We start from the raw sequence: 18,055 nt of genomic DNA on the forward strand, positions 1-18,055 counted from the left end.
TATTATTAGTATTATTATTATCTGCATTTCTTGAATCTATATTTCTAACTCTGAACTGAGTTTAATATATATAATCTTCTGAATAATATTGAAGTCGCACTTTTTCTATTGGTCACTGTGTACATCAAATAAACTTAGCTTTATAACGGCTTTACTGACAGAGAATATTGATTCACTATATGCCTAGAACAAGTCCATTCCGCCATCAATGTATTAATCCACCTACAAATATGCATAGCTTAAATGTAATGAAAGATTAGTACATAACACCTCACAAGGCTCTAAAGGTACGACAAGAAGTTAGATACTTAAATCCAAAATATTGTTGTATTAAATACACCCTATGCAACAGGAAACCTTACTATATTTTACAGAATATATTTCCAAAACTTAGATCCAAGCATATTTATCGTTTATCTTTTTGTGTTATTTGAGATTGAGATGAATGCTAAATTAAGTGCATCTGAAAAACATCGCCATATCAAACAGAACTGATGACCCTCCCAAGCTTAATGACTTAATGCTTTCACAACATACGCCAAGTTGTGCTTATCCATATCAGTCAGAGCAATTAGAATTCAAGTGCATGTACCATGAATGATAATCAGAGAAAGTACAATTCAAGGGCTAGTAATGTGCAAATGCTGAGAAAGATGGATTCAGGGATCATCCATAAAGGACATTCGCAAAGATGGGGTGGAGGGGGTGTTCAAATACGGACAATGGGGGAGGTGGTGTAAAGGACCTTGCTTACGTCCGCATGTGTGGGGGTGTAGTGGTTGTCTAGGGGTGGGGTTCTTCTTATAGACTTTAACGAATTATGAGAAGTTCCCCTGGTCCTTATTCAGAAGGTTAATTCTGGACACTATATTATTTATTGACTAAATATATTTATGGCTACGAGCCCCCAGTCAGCCATGCCGACAGTTAAATTAAAAGAAATACAAAGATGAAATTTAAACAATAACAATTTAATAAATGAAATTTAAAAGAATTTAAAGTAATCAATGTCTCTCTTTCACCCAATGATCCCTTTGATCATCATTTGAGTTCACAGTGTGAGGAGATTTTTCCCTTCTTGAGTGCTACTCATCTAAATCTCTTCGTTCCCTTGTCTTTCTCTCCTTTCGTGATCTCCACTTCCGCTTCCTCTTCTATAATCCTTGTTCCTTGCCGTTATCTTGACTTCCGGTTCGTCTTCTAGTATCCGGAACCCTTGACGGTATCCCTTGAGGTCACCCGAAATTCACTCGGTATCTCTCACCGTCACCCGAAATTCTCTGAACTTCTCTCGTCCCCCGAAATTCTCTGAAATTCTTTCGTCCCCCGAAAGCTTCCTGTTGAAAGGTATAATGCATTAGCATAGGGTTATAAAAATCTTCCCTCACACTACGTCACTGAACTGAACCATCAGTTTAAGGCGGGACATTTGGGTCGCGCATGCGCACACATCGAAATTCCCATACACTTCCGCCGCTTACAAAAATGGCGCCATAACACAATCACACAAAGGATTCAAATATCTACATACTGAGCCCTATCAGTATATACATACAAAATATTTCAAACATGATTGTACTAAAATATTACTACGATTAGTAATATGACTATCTATATATTTATATATATTTCCTACACAAGCGTACCAAATCCACAATATTCACATTCAAATGGTGATAAACGGCAATCCGTTACTCAATGGCAAAATCTATCATTACGTAAACAAATTTCTTGTCTACCAAAATATAACTACGCAAAGAAATATTAATTCTTATAGCGGCTAGCGAGCAATACAATTCTTCACAAATACAAATCGTCCTTTCAAAAGGGCGTAAACGTAATAATCCACGAAATAATATGCACACATATTACTAGCGAAAGAAGAGAACATTTTCGCCTCACAAATAAGGTGTACATAGTAACATTAGGAATAATGATGCAACGAATCAACATCGTAATCAATCGTAAACAAAGGTACTAGCTAAAGTCATGAAAAAAATGCAAAATATTAAGGTCATAATTAACTATTCATACTTCAATACAAGTAAAATGTATACATACGACAAATTCTCTTCAATTAACAGCAGTCGTATCAAGCAGAATCAACGTAACATCAAACTTACCTGATCGAAGCTATTTCATGAATTTCCTAAATTCCGCCAATTTTTACGAATGGCTAACGGAGTGTGTGTCACTGCGACTCTTAAACACCAACTGACGAATTTCAGGCTTGTACAAGTCTTATTCCAGCTTCTCGAATCAAGTCCCACCTACAACGCATCCCGATTGGATGGCGACGGACTCTGGTCATTTGATCGAACTGTCAATCATAAAAATGTCAGTCTGTGTGTCCCCATGTACTGTCCAGCCTACCATTGTCGGCTTCCGGCTCTTTGAAGTTGTCTACGTCACGTGTTCCCATGTACAAAGATTCCCGCCAGATTTCCACTCAAGAGCTCAAACAAAGACTGGGTTACGTAAGAGGATTAGCCAACTTAGGCACTTGGAAAAACAAAGCTTACCTGGCTCCACTTACAGACTTATAAATACATGTATAATACAAGGGGTTGGGGTAAAACATCACATCCCCCCACGCTTGAGAATAAAATCAGGATTTTATTCACTCAAACTAAAAAAGCAAAAGTGTTACACGATATAAAGAACAAAATCAGCAAAATGAACTAAATGCTAAACTGAGTATGAACACGAAAATATAACAAATGATCTATATCATTTCGGCGCTTCTACTCATGAAATCTGCGCCTACGTTTTCAGATCCTTTCACGTATCTGATCTGCATCTGGTACTGCTGTAAAAACAGCGACCATCGCATCAATCGACCATTGGACAACTTTGCCTGCGCCAGATAGGCGAGTGGTTGGTGGTCGGTCTCCAATATGAACTTACGTCCATATAGGTATCGCTCGAACCGTGATATGCCGAACACGATTCCGAGACATTCCCTCTCCGATACTGAGTAATTCTTCTCGGCAGCAGACAACTTCCGGCTGCCGTATGCGACAGGAAAAAGCGTCTTGTCATGCTCCTGGAGCAGTACTGCTCCCAGTCCCGTGTCGCATGCATCGGTGCGCAGAACGAATTCTTTATCCAAGTCCGGTAGACGAACAACTGCGTCGGATGTAAGTCTATCCTTTAGCGTTTGGAATGCGTGCTCACACGCATCTGTCCAAACGAACTTACTCGGGGTCCGTTTCTTGGTTAGGTCAGACAACGGGCCCGCAATCGCGCTGAAATTAGCGACATACCTCCGGTAATATCCGGCCAGTCCCAGGAATGACCTCACTTCCGTTTTCGTGGTGGGGCGTGCGGCGTTTCTCAACTGCTCCACCTTCGACTTCTCTGGAGACAGCGTGCCTTGGCTCAGGGTATGTCCTAAATAGTCTAATGTCCTGAAACCAAGGTGACATTTGGAAGGGCGGGCTGTCAAGCCCTCCTGACGTAGCCGCTCCAAAACGTCAGCTAACAGAGCGAGGTGTTCACCCCATGTCTCTGTAGCTAACAAGAGGTCATCCATGAAGTTGTGGACACCCCTATCGCGCAAGGGCTCCAACAACTTCCGCATCATTCTGGTAAAGACGCTGGGCGCGTTTTGTACCCCGAACGGCATCACCAACCATTGGTATGTCCCGTCGGGAGTAGCAAAAGCAAGCTTCGGTCGGTCTTCTTTCCTTACCGGAATTTGCCAATACCCCTTGGACAAATCCAGTTTGGAAAAATATTTCGCTTTCGAGACCGAAGCGAAGATATGTTCGGGGTCAGGTAGCATTTCAACTTGAAATTCTGTCACCTGATTCAGCTTCCGGTAGTCGACGCAGAACCGATGGGTGCCGTCCTTCTTCTGCACTAAGACTACTGGTGAGCTGTACGGAGAGTCGGCAGGTTCGATTACTCCCAGAGCAATCATCTGCTCGATTTCTTCCCTTACAACTTGTCGTTTCGCGTGGGGCAAGGGGTAGGGTTTACGCTGAACTGGTCGGTCGTCCACCATCTTTAACCCGAACTCGACAAGCGTCGTCCTCCCGGGTTTTTCTGTTAGCACGTCGGAATATCCGGCCAGCAAGGTCTCTATCTCGTTCCGCTGCCCTTCAGTTAACATGGGGTCACACTCCACGTCCGACGGAGTCTCGGCCCTCGTTAATGGACAGCTCGGGACAGTGTTAGCACCTTCCGTATCGCCTTCGATATCCTCGGTGACTATCGCTGCGACAACAAAATCGCTGGCGGTCTCCCTTTCCCGGTACCTCTTGAGCAAATTGGCATGGTACAATTTCTCTTTCGTCGGTAGCTGTATCCGGTAGGTTTGACCTCCGACCTTCTTGGTGACGACGTATGGACCCCTCCAGGAAACTTGCAACTTGTTGTGTTCCTGGGGCAACAACAACAACACTTTGTCCCCTACCTCAAACTGACGTGGTTTTGCGCGCTTATTGTAATTTTTCGCCTGTTGCGCCCTAGCTCGTTTGAGATTTTCTTGCGCGAGAGAACAAACCTCTTCCAGTTTGTTGCGCAAGTCCGCGACGTACTGGTAGGTAGTGCGTACTTCCTCTACAGCGTGGTCGTCTGTCCACAGCTGTCTCAGTACGGCGATTGGGCCGCGTACGGTTCTCCCGTACAAGAGTTCAAAGGGAGAGAACCCCAAACTCGCTTGCGGTACTTCCCGGTATGCAAAAAGCATGGCCGGAATATACCGGTCCCAATCCTTGGGGCGGCCTTCGCACAACTTCTTGAGCGTGTTTTTCAAGGTCCCATTAAACCGTTCGACCAATCCGTTACATTGGGGGTGATACGGTGTAGTCGTGAGGTGTTTAATCGACATGAGACGATTCACCTCCGCCATCACACGACTCATAAATTGTGTTCCTTGATCGGTCAAGATCTCGTCGGGCACTCCGACTCTTGACCAGATCGCAAACAGAGCTTCCGCGACGGTTTCCGTGTCAATGTTACGCAACGCAACGGCCTCCGGATAGCGTGTAGCATAATCGACAACCGTTAAAATATATCGATTTCCGTGCGCAGACGCGGGTTTTATCGGTCCGATTAAATCCATGGCAACACGTCTAAATGGTTCATCGATAAGGGGCGTACTCCCCAAAGGGATGGGTCGCTGATCCGTTTTCGGTGCCATTCTCTGGCATTTGTCACAGGAGAGACAGAACCGTTTTACGTCTCCCTGGACCCCTGGCCAGTAAAACTCTTTTACAAGACGGTCACGCGTCTTAGCAATTCCCATGTGTCCACCCATGAGACTCTCGTGTGCAAGTTTCAGTACTTCGCAACGCTTTTCCTTTGGCACGACGACTTGCTTGAAGTGTTCGTTGTGTTTCCTGGCGTGGCGATACAAGATTCCCTTCTTGTAGACAAACTTCACCGCGCCGTTCGGAGTTTCCCTTTCTGTTCCCGCTTCTGCGTGTTTGTGCAACTGCGCCAGAGTTGCGTCCTCCTGTTGCAGCTTCCTTAACTCCGCTGGAATAACATTACTAACCGGTGTCGATGTAACTTGGATTGGCTTTTGTTTCGGCTGTCGACTCATGGCCCTGGTTTCAACAGCACTCACTGGCATAGGTGTGCAGGTTTCGGGGTTCGGCTGGGGTAACACATAACGGCAACCCAATATGACGTCATGTGATAGCCCCTCCAAGCAAGCAGCTTCAATTTTCCCCTTCACGTATGGTGAATCGAGGTCAATGACAGCTACTGGTAATGAGTCACGCGCGCAGTTCGCGTACTGAACTTCTATTACCTCCCCTGTATAGTCCTCCGGCTTGACATATTTCTTGTCGACAAGCGCGGGGACGCTGCACCCAGTGTCATACAAGATGGTGGCGCCTTCACCATTGACAGTTGCGGCCGCAAGGTTGGCTGGGTTGCGACTCGCTTCCGGCACACATTCCTTCTTAGCTACGACATTCACCTGGGTCTGCCTGCCCTTGGGACAGTCCCTGGCAAAATGCCCCAGGCGCTTGCAATTAAAACATGTCGGCGGCCCTCGCCGACTTGCAAGTCCTGGTTTCGTGGGTGAGGCCTGTCCAGGTCGATAGGCGGCAGCCCTACCTGTAGGTGCCCCTCCGACCTTCCCGTCGCCCTGACGGTTACGGACAGCCGGCTCAACCTCCCCCATACGACGCGACTCAGAGGGTCGGGGTCGGTCAGCAACCCCGGAACCTCCACTCTTCGAGTGCGCCTGCTCGTATCGCTCCGCCATGTTAGCGATCTCTTCGAGCGTCCGGTGTTCTCTTTCTGCTAAGAAAACTGTCAACTCGCGACGGTAAGTACCCAGGACATGTTCCTTGAGTATTACCTCGCGTAGCCCTTCGTACGTGCGTTCGACTTCGGCCATTTTCATCCACTTCTCGAATAAACCTCGAACACGGTTGTGGAATTGAGAGTGGGTCTCTGTTACCTTTTTCACCGAGTCCCGGAAAAGTTTCCGGTAAGTCTCGGCGGTCAGCCGATAATGGCAGAGAAGCGCCTTCTTGAGGGCAGTGTAGTCATCAGCCTCTTCTGCAGTTAAGCCGTGGTAGACTTCCCGAGCTGCACCTTGCAAAAAGGCTGAGACATTAATGGCCCAGTGCTGTTCAGGGACCTGATGAGCGCGTGCGAGTTTCTCAAACTGGACGAGAAAATCGTCAATAGCCTCCTCCCTATCATTGAAGCGTGACATGTTGATCTGGACTATCCGGTGGTCGATGAAAGGTCGGCCGGTTGTTCCAGAGCTTGTACTGGCGTCGTCCCGTCCGTTGGTCCTAGCTTCAACTCTGACCTTTTCCATCTCCAGAGTGTGAGCGAGTCTGGCTAGCTCCAGCTCTTTCTGGGCGTCTCGGTCCGCTGCTATCTTGGCTAACTCTTGGTCCGCTGCTATCTTGGCTAGTTCTCTCTGGGCTTCTCGGTCCGCTGCTATCTTGGCTAGTTCTCTCTGGGCTTCTCGGTCCGCGGCTATCTTGGCTAACTCTTGGTCCGCTGCTATCTTGGCTAGTTCTCTCTGGGCTTCTCTTTCCGCTGCTTTTTCGGCCTTCCATTCCTTGATCCTTTCTTCTACAAAGGTTGCCAGGCGATCTCCCTCGTATCCAAGATCTTCCGACCCCATGGCGCGGTATTCCTTTATCATTTGTCGTTCGGTAGCCATTATACTAATGTAAAGTGATACCTTGTCTCAAAATTCAAACAATATACAGATATTTGTAATACCAGTTTAAATACTTACCTGTCGACAACAACTAGTTTCGTTCAGGTAAGATATTTGTTCGATATCTGCTTCACACGTACTGCTATGAATGGAAGATCTACAAAGCCTGCACATATGACAATAAAAATACAAGATGAGAAAATCACAAAATTTCAAATACAAAGAATGGAAAATATCTCACACTGTTCACTAATACTTCTACCAATAACTTTAAGTCCCAAAATAATATATATGTCTAATTCATATCCCGGACGAAGCGCCCACTGTGGGGGTGTAGTGGTTGTCTAGGGGTGGGGTTCTTCTTATAGACTTTAACGAATTATGAGAAGTTCCCCTGGTCCTTATTCAGAAGGTTAATTCTGGACACTATATTATTTATTGACTAAATATATTTATGGCTACGAGCCCCCAGTCAGCCATGCCGACAGTTAAATTAAAAGAAATACAAAGATGAAATTTAAACAATAACAATTTAATAAATGAAATTTAAAAGAATTTAAAGTAATCAATGTCTCTCTTTCACCCAATGATCCCTTTGATCATCATTTGAGTTCACAGTGTGAGGAGATTTTTCCCTTCTTGAGTGCTACTCATCTAAATCTCTTCGTTCCCTTGTCTTTCTCTCCTTTCGTGATCTCCACTTCCGCTTCCTCTTCTATAATCCTTGTTCCTTGCCGTTATCTTGACTTCCGGTTCGTCTTCTAGTATCCGGAACCCTTGACGGTATCCCTTGAGGTCACCCGAAATTCACTCGGTATCTCTCACCGTCACCCGAAATTCTCTGAACTTCTCTCGTCCCCCGAAATTCTCTGAAATTCTTTCGTCCCCCGAAAGCTTCCTGTTGAAAGGTATAATGCATTAGCATAGGGTTATAAAAATCTTCCCTCACACTACGTCACTGAACTGAACCATCAGTTTAAGGCGGGACATTTGGGTCGCGCATGCGCACACATCGAAATTCCCATACACTTCCGCCGCTTACAAAAATGGCGCCATAACACAATCACACAAAGGATTCAAATATCTACATACTGAGCCCTATCAGTATATACATACAAAATATTTCAAACATGATTGTACTAAAATATTACTACGATTAGTAATATGACTATCTATATATTTATATATATTTCCTACACAAGCGTACCAAATCCACAATATTCACATTCAAATGGTGATAAACGGCAATCCGTTACTCAATGGCAAAATCTATCATTACGTAAACAAATTTCTTGTCTACCAAAATATAACTACGCAAAGAAATATTAATTCTTATAGCGGCTAGCGAGCAATACAATTCTTCACAAATACAAATCGTCCTTTCAAAAGGGCGTAAACGTAATAATCCACGAAATAATATGCACACATATTACTAGCGAAAGAAGAGAACATTTTCGCCTCACAAATAAGGTGTACATAGTAACATTAGGAATAATGATGCAACGAATCAACATCGTAATCAATCGTAAACAAAGGTACTAGCTAAAGTCATGAAAAAAATGCAAAATATTAAGGTCATAATTAACTATTCATACTTCAATACAAGTAAAATGTATACATACGACAAATTCTCTTCAATTAACAGCAGTCGTATCAAGCAGAATCAACGTAACATCAAACTTACCTGATCGAAGCTATTTCATGAATTTCCTAAATTCCGCCAATTTTTACGAATGGCTAACGGAGTGTGTGTCACTGCGACTCTTAAACACCAACTGACGAATTTCAGGCTTGTACAAGTCTTATTCCAGCTTCTCGAATCAAGTCCCACCTACAACGCATCCCGATTGGATGGCGACGGACTCTGGTCATTTGATCGAACTGTCAATCATAAAAATGTCAGTCTGTGTGTCCCCATGTACTGTCCAGCCTACCATTGTCGGCTTCCGGCTCTTTGAAGTTGTCTACGTCACGTGTTCCCATGTACAAAGATTCCCGCCAGATTTCCACTCAAGAGCTCAAACAAAGACTGGGTTACGTAAGAGGATTAGCCAACTTAGGCACTTGGAAAAACAAAGCTTACCTGGCTCCACTTACAGACTTATAAATACATGTATAATACAAGGGGTTGGGGTAAAACATCACAGCATGCTAGTATTTTTTGTTAGATGTTGTTGTTGTTGTAGGGTTTAACGCCATTTTTCAGGACGCGATAGGCTATACATGGCAGCGGTGGAGGAGGAACCCGGGAAAACCCCGGAAAGAACCACTAACCCATGAGAAGCTATTGGCAAGCTTTTGACATACCCACATTGGCTGAATCCGAGACTCGAACCCACGCAGGCTGAGGTGAGATGGCAGTGATCCCGTAATGGAGAGCGCTTTAGACCATTCGGCCACTTGGGGCCCTGTTAGATATTGTGTTGAACAGTCCATTTAGGCTTACTGCGTGTATTCCAGTACATTTTGCGGACGTCCTTCATTGGTGATCCCTAAGCATAAATTATTTGTTAATTTCAAATTTGTATGATTCGTGCTACAGAATATACATGAATGGGTTGACAATTATAGGCATGGCTCTTACAGCCTGAGGTTGATTACATGACCCACACAGGGTTCATATGGTCTTTGAAGGTCTTTGACAGTTTGTGAAACACGAGGTAGCATTTTAAGGCATTGAAAGTTTGGTAAGATGGAGCAGATTACCCTGAGGTCCTTAAAAGTCTTTGAAAATTGAAATAAACCCAAACAATTTTTTTCCACAATCACAATTGTTAGATTCAGATATAGTCGAGTTTTCCTGGTTTCTTTGTTTTGGTGGCCCATTCAGTTTCATTTCATCGTTAAGCAATATTGTATTTTTTTGCATTCATTGTTTTCTCATATAACTTGTATACAAAATGTTAGCAAAGATAGATCTTGGAAATCTATGTTTGTGGTCTTTGAAAGTTTGGGAAAAGTTTTTGAATTTATCATTCAGAATTTTGTGTGAACCCTGCCACATATTGGCCATGTGGACCTGAGCGAGTATACAAATAGCCATGTAAGATGCACCATGGCCTGTATAATGCACTCAATTCATAAAATACAGTAATTGGCCTGTGATGAAGACCCTGGCCAAGCATGCGACTGCAGAGCTAGTGCCAACTACCCCTGAACCACTACACTGCTGCTACGCACAGTACATCTGAAAGCTGCCTTCCGCACACGTGTGTGTTAATCAGTGACATAGGCAACATACTGTTTAAAAGAGTTTTTAATATCTATATTTTTCTAGCTGATATTACATATTATTTAAGAATATTCTGTATACTACCAATGCTAATAATGGATGTGCGTTATAAACTACTGTATATAGCGACTTTATGGATGCTTTCATTGCTGCACATTCTGGTCTTAAGGCAGATATGGCACATAAATGTGCACAGGAGCAGTGGAACAATTGTAAACAAAATGAAAAAGTCAAAAACTTGAATCGAGTTTGGCATACACGAGCAGCAGAAAGAAAAAGTCATCTGATGAGCATGTGGGCCCACGCTCCACGCCGAAGGTCAGTCTATACCAAGCATCAGATTCAACTACTTCGACGCTAACCCTGTCATCTCAGGAACTTCCGTCAACTTTGGTGATAATAAATAGTGACGTTCAGGTAAAATCACAGGGTCTCGTATCGTTGCTTACATTACAATTGACTCGTCATACATGTACTATATAATTGCTATCCTCACAATCACGACTTTAACGTGGAAATAAAGTCTATACGATACGAGCCCCTGTGATTTTACCTGGACGATGGGCAACCTGCCAGTTTGTCCTATATGCAATCACCAAAAGTTACCATTTGTAACAAGGCACACTGAAGCAAGTCAGCTTACCGAAAGCTTGTTTTGCGTTCTGTTTATGTATTCCTAAAAGTATATTGAGAGTCAATGAATTTATTTCAACTGCCAAACACCATACTGTATTAAGTCAACAGTAAATTAGCTACGATGTCGTAGCTTCAACTTGATTTGCTGTGTATGAGGTAGGAGTAGGGCTGCTAATAATAGTACTAAATCTAATAGTAAATCTGCTTGCTGACGACAAATATGGCGGCTGATGAAGTCCTATAATAGATAGGCCTAAATATAAAAAGGAAAGCAGAGAAGAGTGAAATACTTTGCCTTGTAGACGTAGTTATGTTGCGTTAATAAGACAACAGTAGCGTTATTTTACTGTAGAAGCAGATATTTTATTTATCTTACAGTCCATCTCTACTGGTTAGAGACCAATTCTCGCAGCGTACCAATTGTCGCCATAGTAATAATAACGCGTGACCACACGCGAAGTTTTGGTTCCTGTTTAGAAAATAAGAAGATTGATTTAAGCTGACAAGTCCGAGCGAAAATAAACATAAGCTAAGTCCATTAAGTAAAGAAATAACTAAAGGTGGGGATAATTGGTCTCCAACCAGTATAAATCTTATTAAAATGTCTTTGAGCTCGTTAGAACATGTGCCTCGGTAGCGCAGCAGGCAGCGCGTCAGTCTCATAATCATAATAATGGAGCAATCTGAAGGTCGTGAGTTCGATCCTCACCTGGGGCACAATGTTTTTTCTTTCTCCATTAGCTTCAACTTGATTTGCTGTGTATGAGGTAGGAGTAGGGCTGCTATATATATATATATATATATATATATACATATTAGAATACAAATTCTTACACAATATCAGTCAACAAAGTGTTCGTCAACTGCATAAGTTGCAAGTTTCAGTACCTTATTTACAGAAGAGAGCTGCACACTGCATGACAAAGTATGCTGCATACAGGACGAATAGCTTGGAGTTTTCTTTGTCGATTACTCCTGATGGTAACTTTTTACCTAAAAGATATTGTAGTTGCAGCTCATCTTCTGCATTAAATAGCGTAATGTGCAGGCTCAGGGGAAATTTATCAGTAAGGAAATCCCAGAAAGAATTTCTAAAGTTCGACATGTAAGGACAACTAACACAACAATGAAGTATCAAGTCTGTATAAACATTCCCACATCTAATACACATATCAAGCTGTGTTTGTGGAACAGCAGCCAATAGTTTAGCTACATATGTAAATACCTTAGTGTGTTGTCTGGTTTTAGCCGACTGCCACACTGAGGCAGGTCGTAAGTATTCGTGTATCGAAGAGAATCTATCAAAATCTGCTTGATTAGACATACGAACTCTCCAGAGGCTATTTTCAAGACCAACAATTTTTGACCTTACAATTTCTTTCCAATTATGTTTATCTGGAATTTCAGAATGACGTAAATAATCAGTTAGATACCCGAGCAAGTCAGACTTCTTTGAGGTATAAAATAAATTTGAAATTAACCCGTAGCTTGACATGCATCCGCTCAAAATAAAGTGAAATAACGCAACGTTAAACACACGTTTAGTATGTACATTGTTAGGCATCAAACACAATCTGTGTAAAAACATCAATTTTCTTTATCAATTTCGGACTGCACTGATGTCCACCCTAGCATTCCCAAGGCAATGTCTGATCTTGTATGTATTGGAAAACCTTGTAAATGTTTGGGAAAATACCTCAGAGTTTTATCCAATAAAGCGTGGTCACTTTTTGAAATGTTACACCATAATTCACTTCCATAAAACATTGAAGGGAAAATTACCTTTTTAATTACATTTGCAGCAACCAAAGGATTTAAACCATTCGGTTTAATGCCAATACCAAACAGACCGTGAAAAGATTTTTTCCCATTCTTGCATGCATCGAGTATTGCGTCATGCGACGTCAGCTTTGAGTTAATCCGGTGACCCAGGTGTGTTGCCGAATCAGTAACCGGCAAACATGACGGGCCAAGATACCATTTCATATTGATATAATTCTTGTATTGGGGTCCGAAAATGATAATGTATGACTTTGTGACACTAAGCTCGAATCGTCACTTATTACTGTAGTCGTATGCTATACCTAACAGCTTTTGTAGATTGCTAGGATATATAGCCAAAAGTGAAATATCATCAGCTAAGGTTGGATTTCCCACAGCTAAGGATCCAATCTTTGCTCCAAATCCACTATTTTCTAACTGTAGCAGCAAGTCATTTATAAATATTGTGTATATCAAGGTTGACAAAACACCCCCTTGTCTCACTCCTTGGCCAATTGAGAACCAATCTGAAAATTGCCCATTTACAAGAACTGAACAAAGATCCCTGAAAAGTAGATTGTGCCAAGGCAACCAAAGTAAAGCGTCTAGCCCAAGAACACGACAGTTTGGCGGCCGACCCTACTTAGTGGGAATAATAATAATAATAATCTTATTATTATTTCTTTATTTCCTCGACCAGAATATATTTTAGTCATAAAGCTACGGGCATGCCAAAACTTTTTGTTCAGAAATCATGAGATTTTTTTATTTTGAGTATCTGTCTTTTATCCGGAGATTTGGAAGGCCAGAAAATAAATCTCATCAACAACAAAAAAGAAGAAGAAGAAAAAAAGAAAGAAGTAGTTCAAAGACACTTACCCCATTTCAAAATCCGTCTTTTCGTTCTAACCCAGCCTTCGGCTTCCTTGACAGTTAAAAAACATCGTGGCCTCACGATACGCCAAAAAATCAATCACAACTATTTTGTTGTTTCGATTGTTAGTAATTAAAAAAATATCCGATTGTGTGTACAGGAAATCCAAAATCGCATCCAGACAGGCTGTTTTTAGCTGTCAAAAATACATTAATCCAGTAAAATTTATTATCATAAGCATACACTGAAACCTGAACCTGAAATCCTGAGATTTTTTTAAAGTGCAAATTCGAGGATTTAGTGACGGATCTCAAAACCGGATTTTCGGACTTATATCCAAAGATTTGGTAGGCCATAGGCCACACCTTCATGAAAAACGTGGTACATTAGATTAACTTTCTACATTTGTACGTCCCTCTGTTCTACTGTCGTATTAAAACTGTATTATTCTCTCATTACAACTATCGATAATCTGTGCTTTATTTCTTCAAGATCACACGTATTTACCTTTATTTGAAAGTGTTTATTTTCTCACATGTATTTACTTTTATTTGAAAGTGATTATTTTCTTGAAGATTTTACAACTTTCTAACCTTTATATTTTTACAGCCTTACACTTTATTTCCACGTTATAGTCACGATTGTGATGATTTTGCCGTTAGACCACTTACCTACTTACCTACCTGGGGCCCCAAGTGGCCGGGTGGGTCTAAAGCGCTCTCCGTTACGGATCACTGCCATCTCACCTCTGTCTGCGTGGGTTCGAGTCTCGGATTTAGAGGCATTGTGGGTATGTGAGAAAGCTTGCCAGTAGCTTATCGTGTGTCGGTGGTTCTTCTCGGGGTTTTCCCGGGTTCTTCCTACACCATTAATACTGGCCGCCATATATAGCAGCCTATCGTGTACTGAACATAGGCGTTAAACCATACAACAACAACAACAATAATAATAATAATAATAATAATGAGGACTTTGTGTAGCGCCTAATCTTTAGAAGCTCTAAGCGGTTTACAAAATTAGACAACACCTATAAGAAGGAAAAGAAAATATAATGATACGATTACAAAAACAAACACCATGAAATTAGAAAACATTAAAAAAAACATGCTGGGAATATTTAAGGTAGGAAACATTATTATGTCTTTAAGTTTGTTCTTGCAGTCGAAATAAGTGAGTTTTGAGAGCCCTCTTGAATGTGATCAATGTGTCTTTGCGTCTAAGTTCAGTGGGCAATTCATTCCACTTTGCTGGGCCCTGGTATGTGAAAGAACCCTGTGCATATGACTTTGTTTTCATAGAGGGAATAATGAGTGTACGATTGTCAGAAGAGAAGCGTAAGTATCTTGCTGGTGTATACACATGGGTGAGGTCGGATAGGTATGTTGGACTTGAGTCCGACAGTGAAATGTAGAACAGAGAACAAATTTTGTGTTTGATTCTGGATCGAATGGATTCAACAACAACTTACTTACCTATAGTGGTAGCTCATTCCACAGAGTGGCAACTGCATATCTATAAAACAAAAAAAAAAATTAAAAAAATTGCCAGGTGTTGAGGTTTAAATTTTTGGGACATACAAAATATATGAATATCTCAAATTATATGTATTGTGTTTAAAACGTATTAAGTCGTCCATACATTTGGGAACATGCTTATTCAGTATTTTGAAAGTCTCTAGAACTATAACCCGAGGTCTGAGCACATTTAGAGTTGGCATTTTTGCTGCAAGTACAAGTTTATGATAGCTGCTTGTAAAATTATCATATACAAATATCAGAGCACGTACTTATTTTTTTAAAATATTTTTTATTTTAGTTTTATAGTCTTCTTATCTCTGCTGAAATGCCAGGGTAAGGGACATAAATTGAAATCGGATAGAATAAGTGTATATAAGATTGTCAGTTTGTGAAGTATAGTTAGCTAATGACCTTTACGTTTTAAGAGAGATAGTTGACTTGAAGCTTTCGTACATAGATTAATCACATGTGAATCGAATTTCAATGGATAGTCAATGTCAATTCCAAGCAATTTAACAATTTCTTCACAATTTATGACAACACTGCTGACGTTACAGGCTTCTTGAATATCCTTTGTACTCGCAGGAGTAACTATGTCGTCTGCGCCAATATTTGGACGTCTTGTTTTAATATTTCTAAAGCAAATTACCAAATAAATAGGTGGAATTCTTCTATACATGTGTTCAAAGATATGGAATTCCAAAATATATGGAATTACTGGGTACTATGAAAGACAGTGGACTACGCCACATTTGTTGCTCAAAAACATAGACTGGCCCAAGCAAATAAAGCGACGATGTTTGTAAAGAAACTATCTTTCTATTTGAAACGTCAACAAGTTGAAAGTGTTTTGGACCCCCAAGCGACAGTAAGTTTCGAATTTATAAATCAGTGAATGAAATGACTAAGTTTTGCGCATTTTTATGTTCTTGATACCTTTTGTTTTTAAAATTGGTAGTGGGTACAAACAAACGGATGTTATGAATATACATTTGTAATATTATTTCTCAATAATATCAAGTAAATATACACTCTTAAATTATTTTATTTGATCTAGTACGTAGAACTACGCCATTATCTCGCGTAAATGCAGTTTAAAAGCTCTCAGCCTACCTGAGAAATTATGAGAGATCATCTAAGAATAATGTGAACAATATTTGACATATTATGAATAAACCTGGTCAAAAATCAGTTATGGTTCGAAAATGTGCGCACCCATTTGGTTTTAAACATTTTTTTTTCTTCTTCAAATTAGTGATTACTAAGCAGTAGCATTTTTGTTAAAACTCGATCAGCTAATTGGATACTGTTAATAGGTTTCTTTCTCTCCTTCTCTCGCGATTAAAAAAATAAAATATAAACAAAGCGTTCCAATGGCTTTGTTATCGTGCAACAACTTACGCAGTTTCACAAGTCTATATCCATGCATTTCTGTGACATAGATTCGTGAAGTGGTTGTACAGTTTTAATTAGGTTAGATTCTACTCCTTTTATAGAAATTGATACACGTATACGCGTTAACTTTCAAGTCAGTTTATGAAATATATATAATATTACAATAGTAAGTTTGAAAATAATGAAACTTGAATAAATTTAAAAGCTGAAAGGCCTATGAAGCCCACCTAGATTTTGGTAATCTGTTTTCGAGGGTTGAGGTGTCTCGTTTTAAAATCGATCCACTTCTACATAAATCGAGAGCAACAATTACTAAACTCATATTGTTTTTCACTAGAATGTTTGAGTGATGTATCATTTCATTAGATGCAGTTTTATTAAATGCAAAATTATATATATATATTTTATATATAAATTTGATTGATACAAAGTTTCGTTGGTTCTTTGGGTCAAACACCGCGAGACCAACAGTTCGCATTCTTTGTTGTTGTTTTGTTCTGTTTTTTGGGGGGGTTGTTTTTTATATTAAAAAATATTTTTTTTATTATTTATATGATTTTCCTGGTGGCGGAACACGACATCAGTTCTGTCAGATATATCTACAAAATAGTTCCAGAGAACAACTTGTTAGTCTAACAGTCAGCGTGAATACTTTGATCAAATTTGATCTTGTCATCACATTATTGATATGATATGATGGAAATTTGTAACCAGGCAACAGCTTACCGTGCATTTTACGTTTATTTCCCCTCTCCGATCCCATCTCGCCCTAGGTTAATAATTAATTTAATGGAGTGTTAGCAGTATCCATGCAACCAATTATTCATTCCTCCTTTTCTTTCCATCTGCTGTCACAGTACTTTGATCTTTACAGGTACATATTTGTTTTACACGTGTATTCTGGCATTTATATAAGTATTATTAAAATTAGAATGAAGTTTAGAGTCATGTTGACATGCAGATTTTCTCAGATATTATTTTTTTTGTACATACTTTCTTGCTTAATCATCAGAAGTTACATGTCAGTTCTTAGTATTTCATGCATATGTACAATGGTCATATCACCAGTCTTTCTGAACAAAGTCACTAAGGCAGAAATAGAGACACAATGTAGGGATTTTCTGAGAAAACTGCCAGTGGCTTCCCCTGTGTTGGTGGTTCTTAACCAAGTTTTCCTGGGTCTTCCTCTGCCAGTTATACTGGTTGCCATATATAGCCTATCTTGCACTGAGAAATGGTGTTAAATCCCAAGACAGCAACAACTACAACAGATTTTTTAAATCATTTTTTCTAATTCTTAAATTTGTGGAATAAAACTTAAACATCCCTAGTTGGCAACTTGATACAAAATGTGTAAGAGTTTGTCTAATTTTTAAAACAGTTTACCAATATTTATCACTCGTCTTTACCGCTGCCATATTGCCACCAGAATTAAACAAGACATCTTTCAGATGAATTAAAAAAAATATACTTCTGTTTCAAATCCTTTTTGT

At 40.5% G+C, this 18,055-nt stretch overlaps 2 protein-coding genes, 1 long non-coding RNA gene and 1 other non-coding gene across 5 annotated transcripts in view; 2 read left to right on the forward strand and 2 right to left on the reverse strand.

Moving 5' to 3' along the window:
• Positions 1–955: 955 nt before the first annotated feature.
• On the reverse strand, positions 956–2,605 carry LOC149781280 (uncharacterized). Its single transcript, XR_016414498.1, has 2 exons — positions 2,124–2,605; positions 956–1,337 (listed from the first exon to the last, which is right to left on the reverse strand). It is a non-coding gene; the product is annotated as an uncharacterized LOC149781280 (long non-coding RNA).
• Positions 2,606–2,725: 120 nt separating this feature from the next.
• LOC149781281 (uncharacterized) lies at positions 2,726–9,288 on the reverse strand. Its single transcript, XM_089934689.1, has 2 exons — positions 8,832–9,288; positions 2,726–8,045 (listed from the first exon to the last, which is right to left on the reverse strand). Exon 2 carries the CDS (start codon positions 7,145–7,147, stop codon positions 2,726–2,728), a length of 4,422 nt encoding a protein of 1,473 aa, XP_089790815.1. The 5' UTR covers positions 7,148–8,045; positions 8,832–9,288.
• A 2,354-nt stretch (positions 9,289–11,642) lies between these two features.
• Positions 11,643–11,732, forward strand: Trnam-cau (transfer RNA methionine (anticodon CAU)). The gene is given in 2 exon segments: positions 11,643–11,679; positions 11,697–11,732. It is a non-coding gene; the product is annotated as a tRNA-Met (tRNA).
• A 4,850-nt stretch (positions 11,733–16,582) lies between these two features.
• LOC149781283 (nonsense-mediated mRNA decay factor SMG8-like) overlaps positions 16,583–18,055 on the forward strand; it is a 161,143-nt gene continuing 159,670 nt past the window's right edge. The window contains exon 1 of one of the 2 annotated variants that reach the window (XM_089935366.1): positions 16,583–16,640. The gene's annotated coding sequence lies outside the window, so the exon portion shown is untranslated. Of the gene's footprint in view, positions 16,641–16,708; positions 16,729–18,055 lie in introns of those variants that run through there. The other variant, XM_089935367.1, reaches the window with a different exon arrangement.

This window comes from Sinohyriopsis cumingii, chromosome 15, assembly GCF_028554795.1.
Source record: "Sinohyriopsis cumingii isolate HCF-2022 chromosome 15, ASM2855479v2, whole genome shotgun sequence".
Taxonomy (NCBI): Eukaryota; Metazoa; Mollusca; class Bivalvia; order Unionida; family Unionidae; genus Sinohyriopsis; species Sinohyriopsis cumingii.

Coding starts and splice junctions, on each gene's coding strand:
- LOC149781281 (XM_089934689.1), bottom strand. CDS start 7,147: ATGGCTACCGAACGACAAATGATAAAGGAATACCGCGCCATGGGGTCG.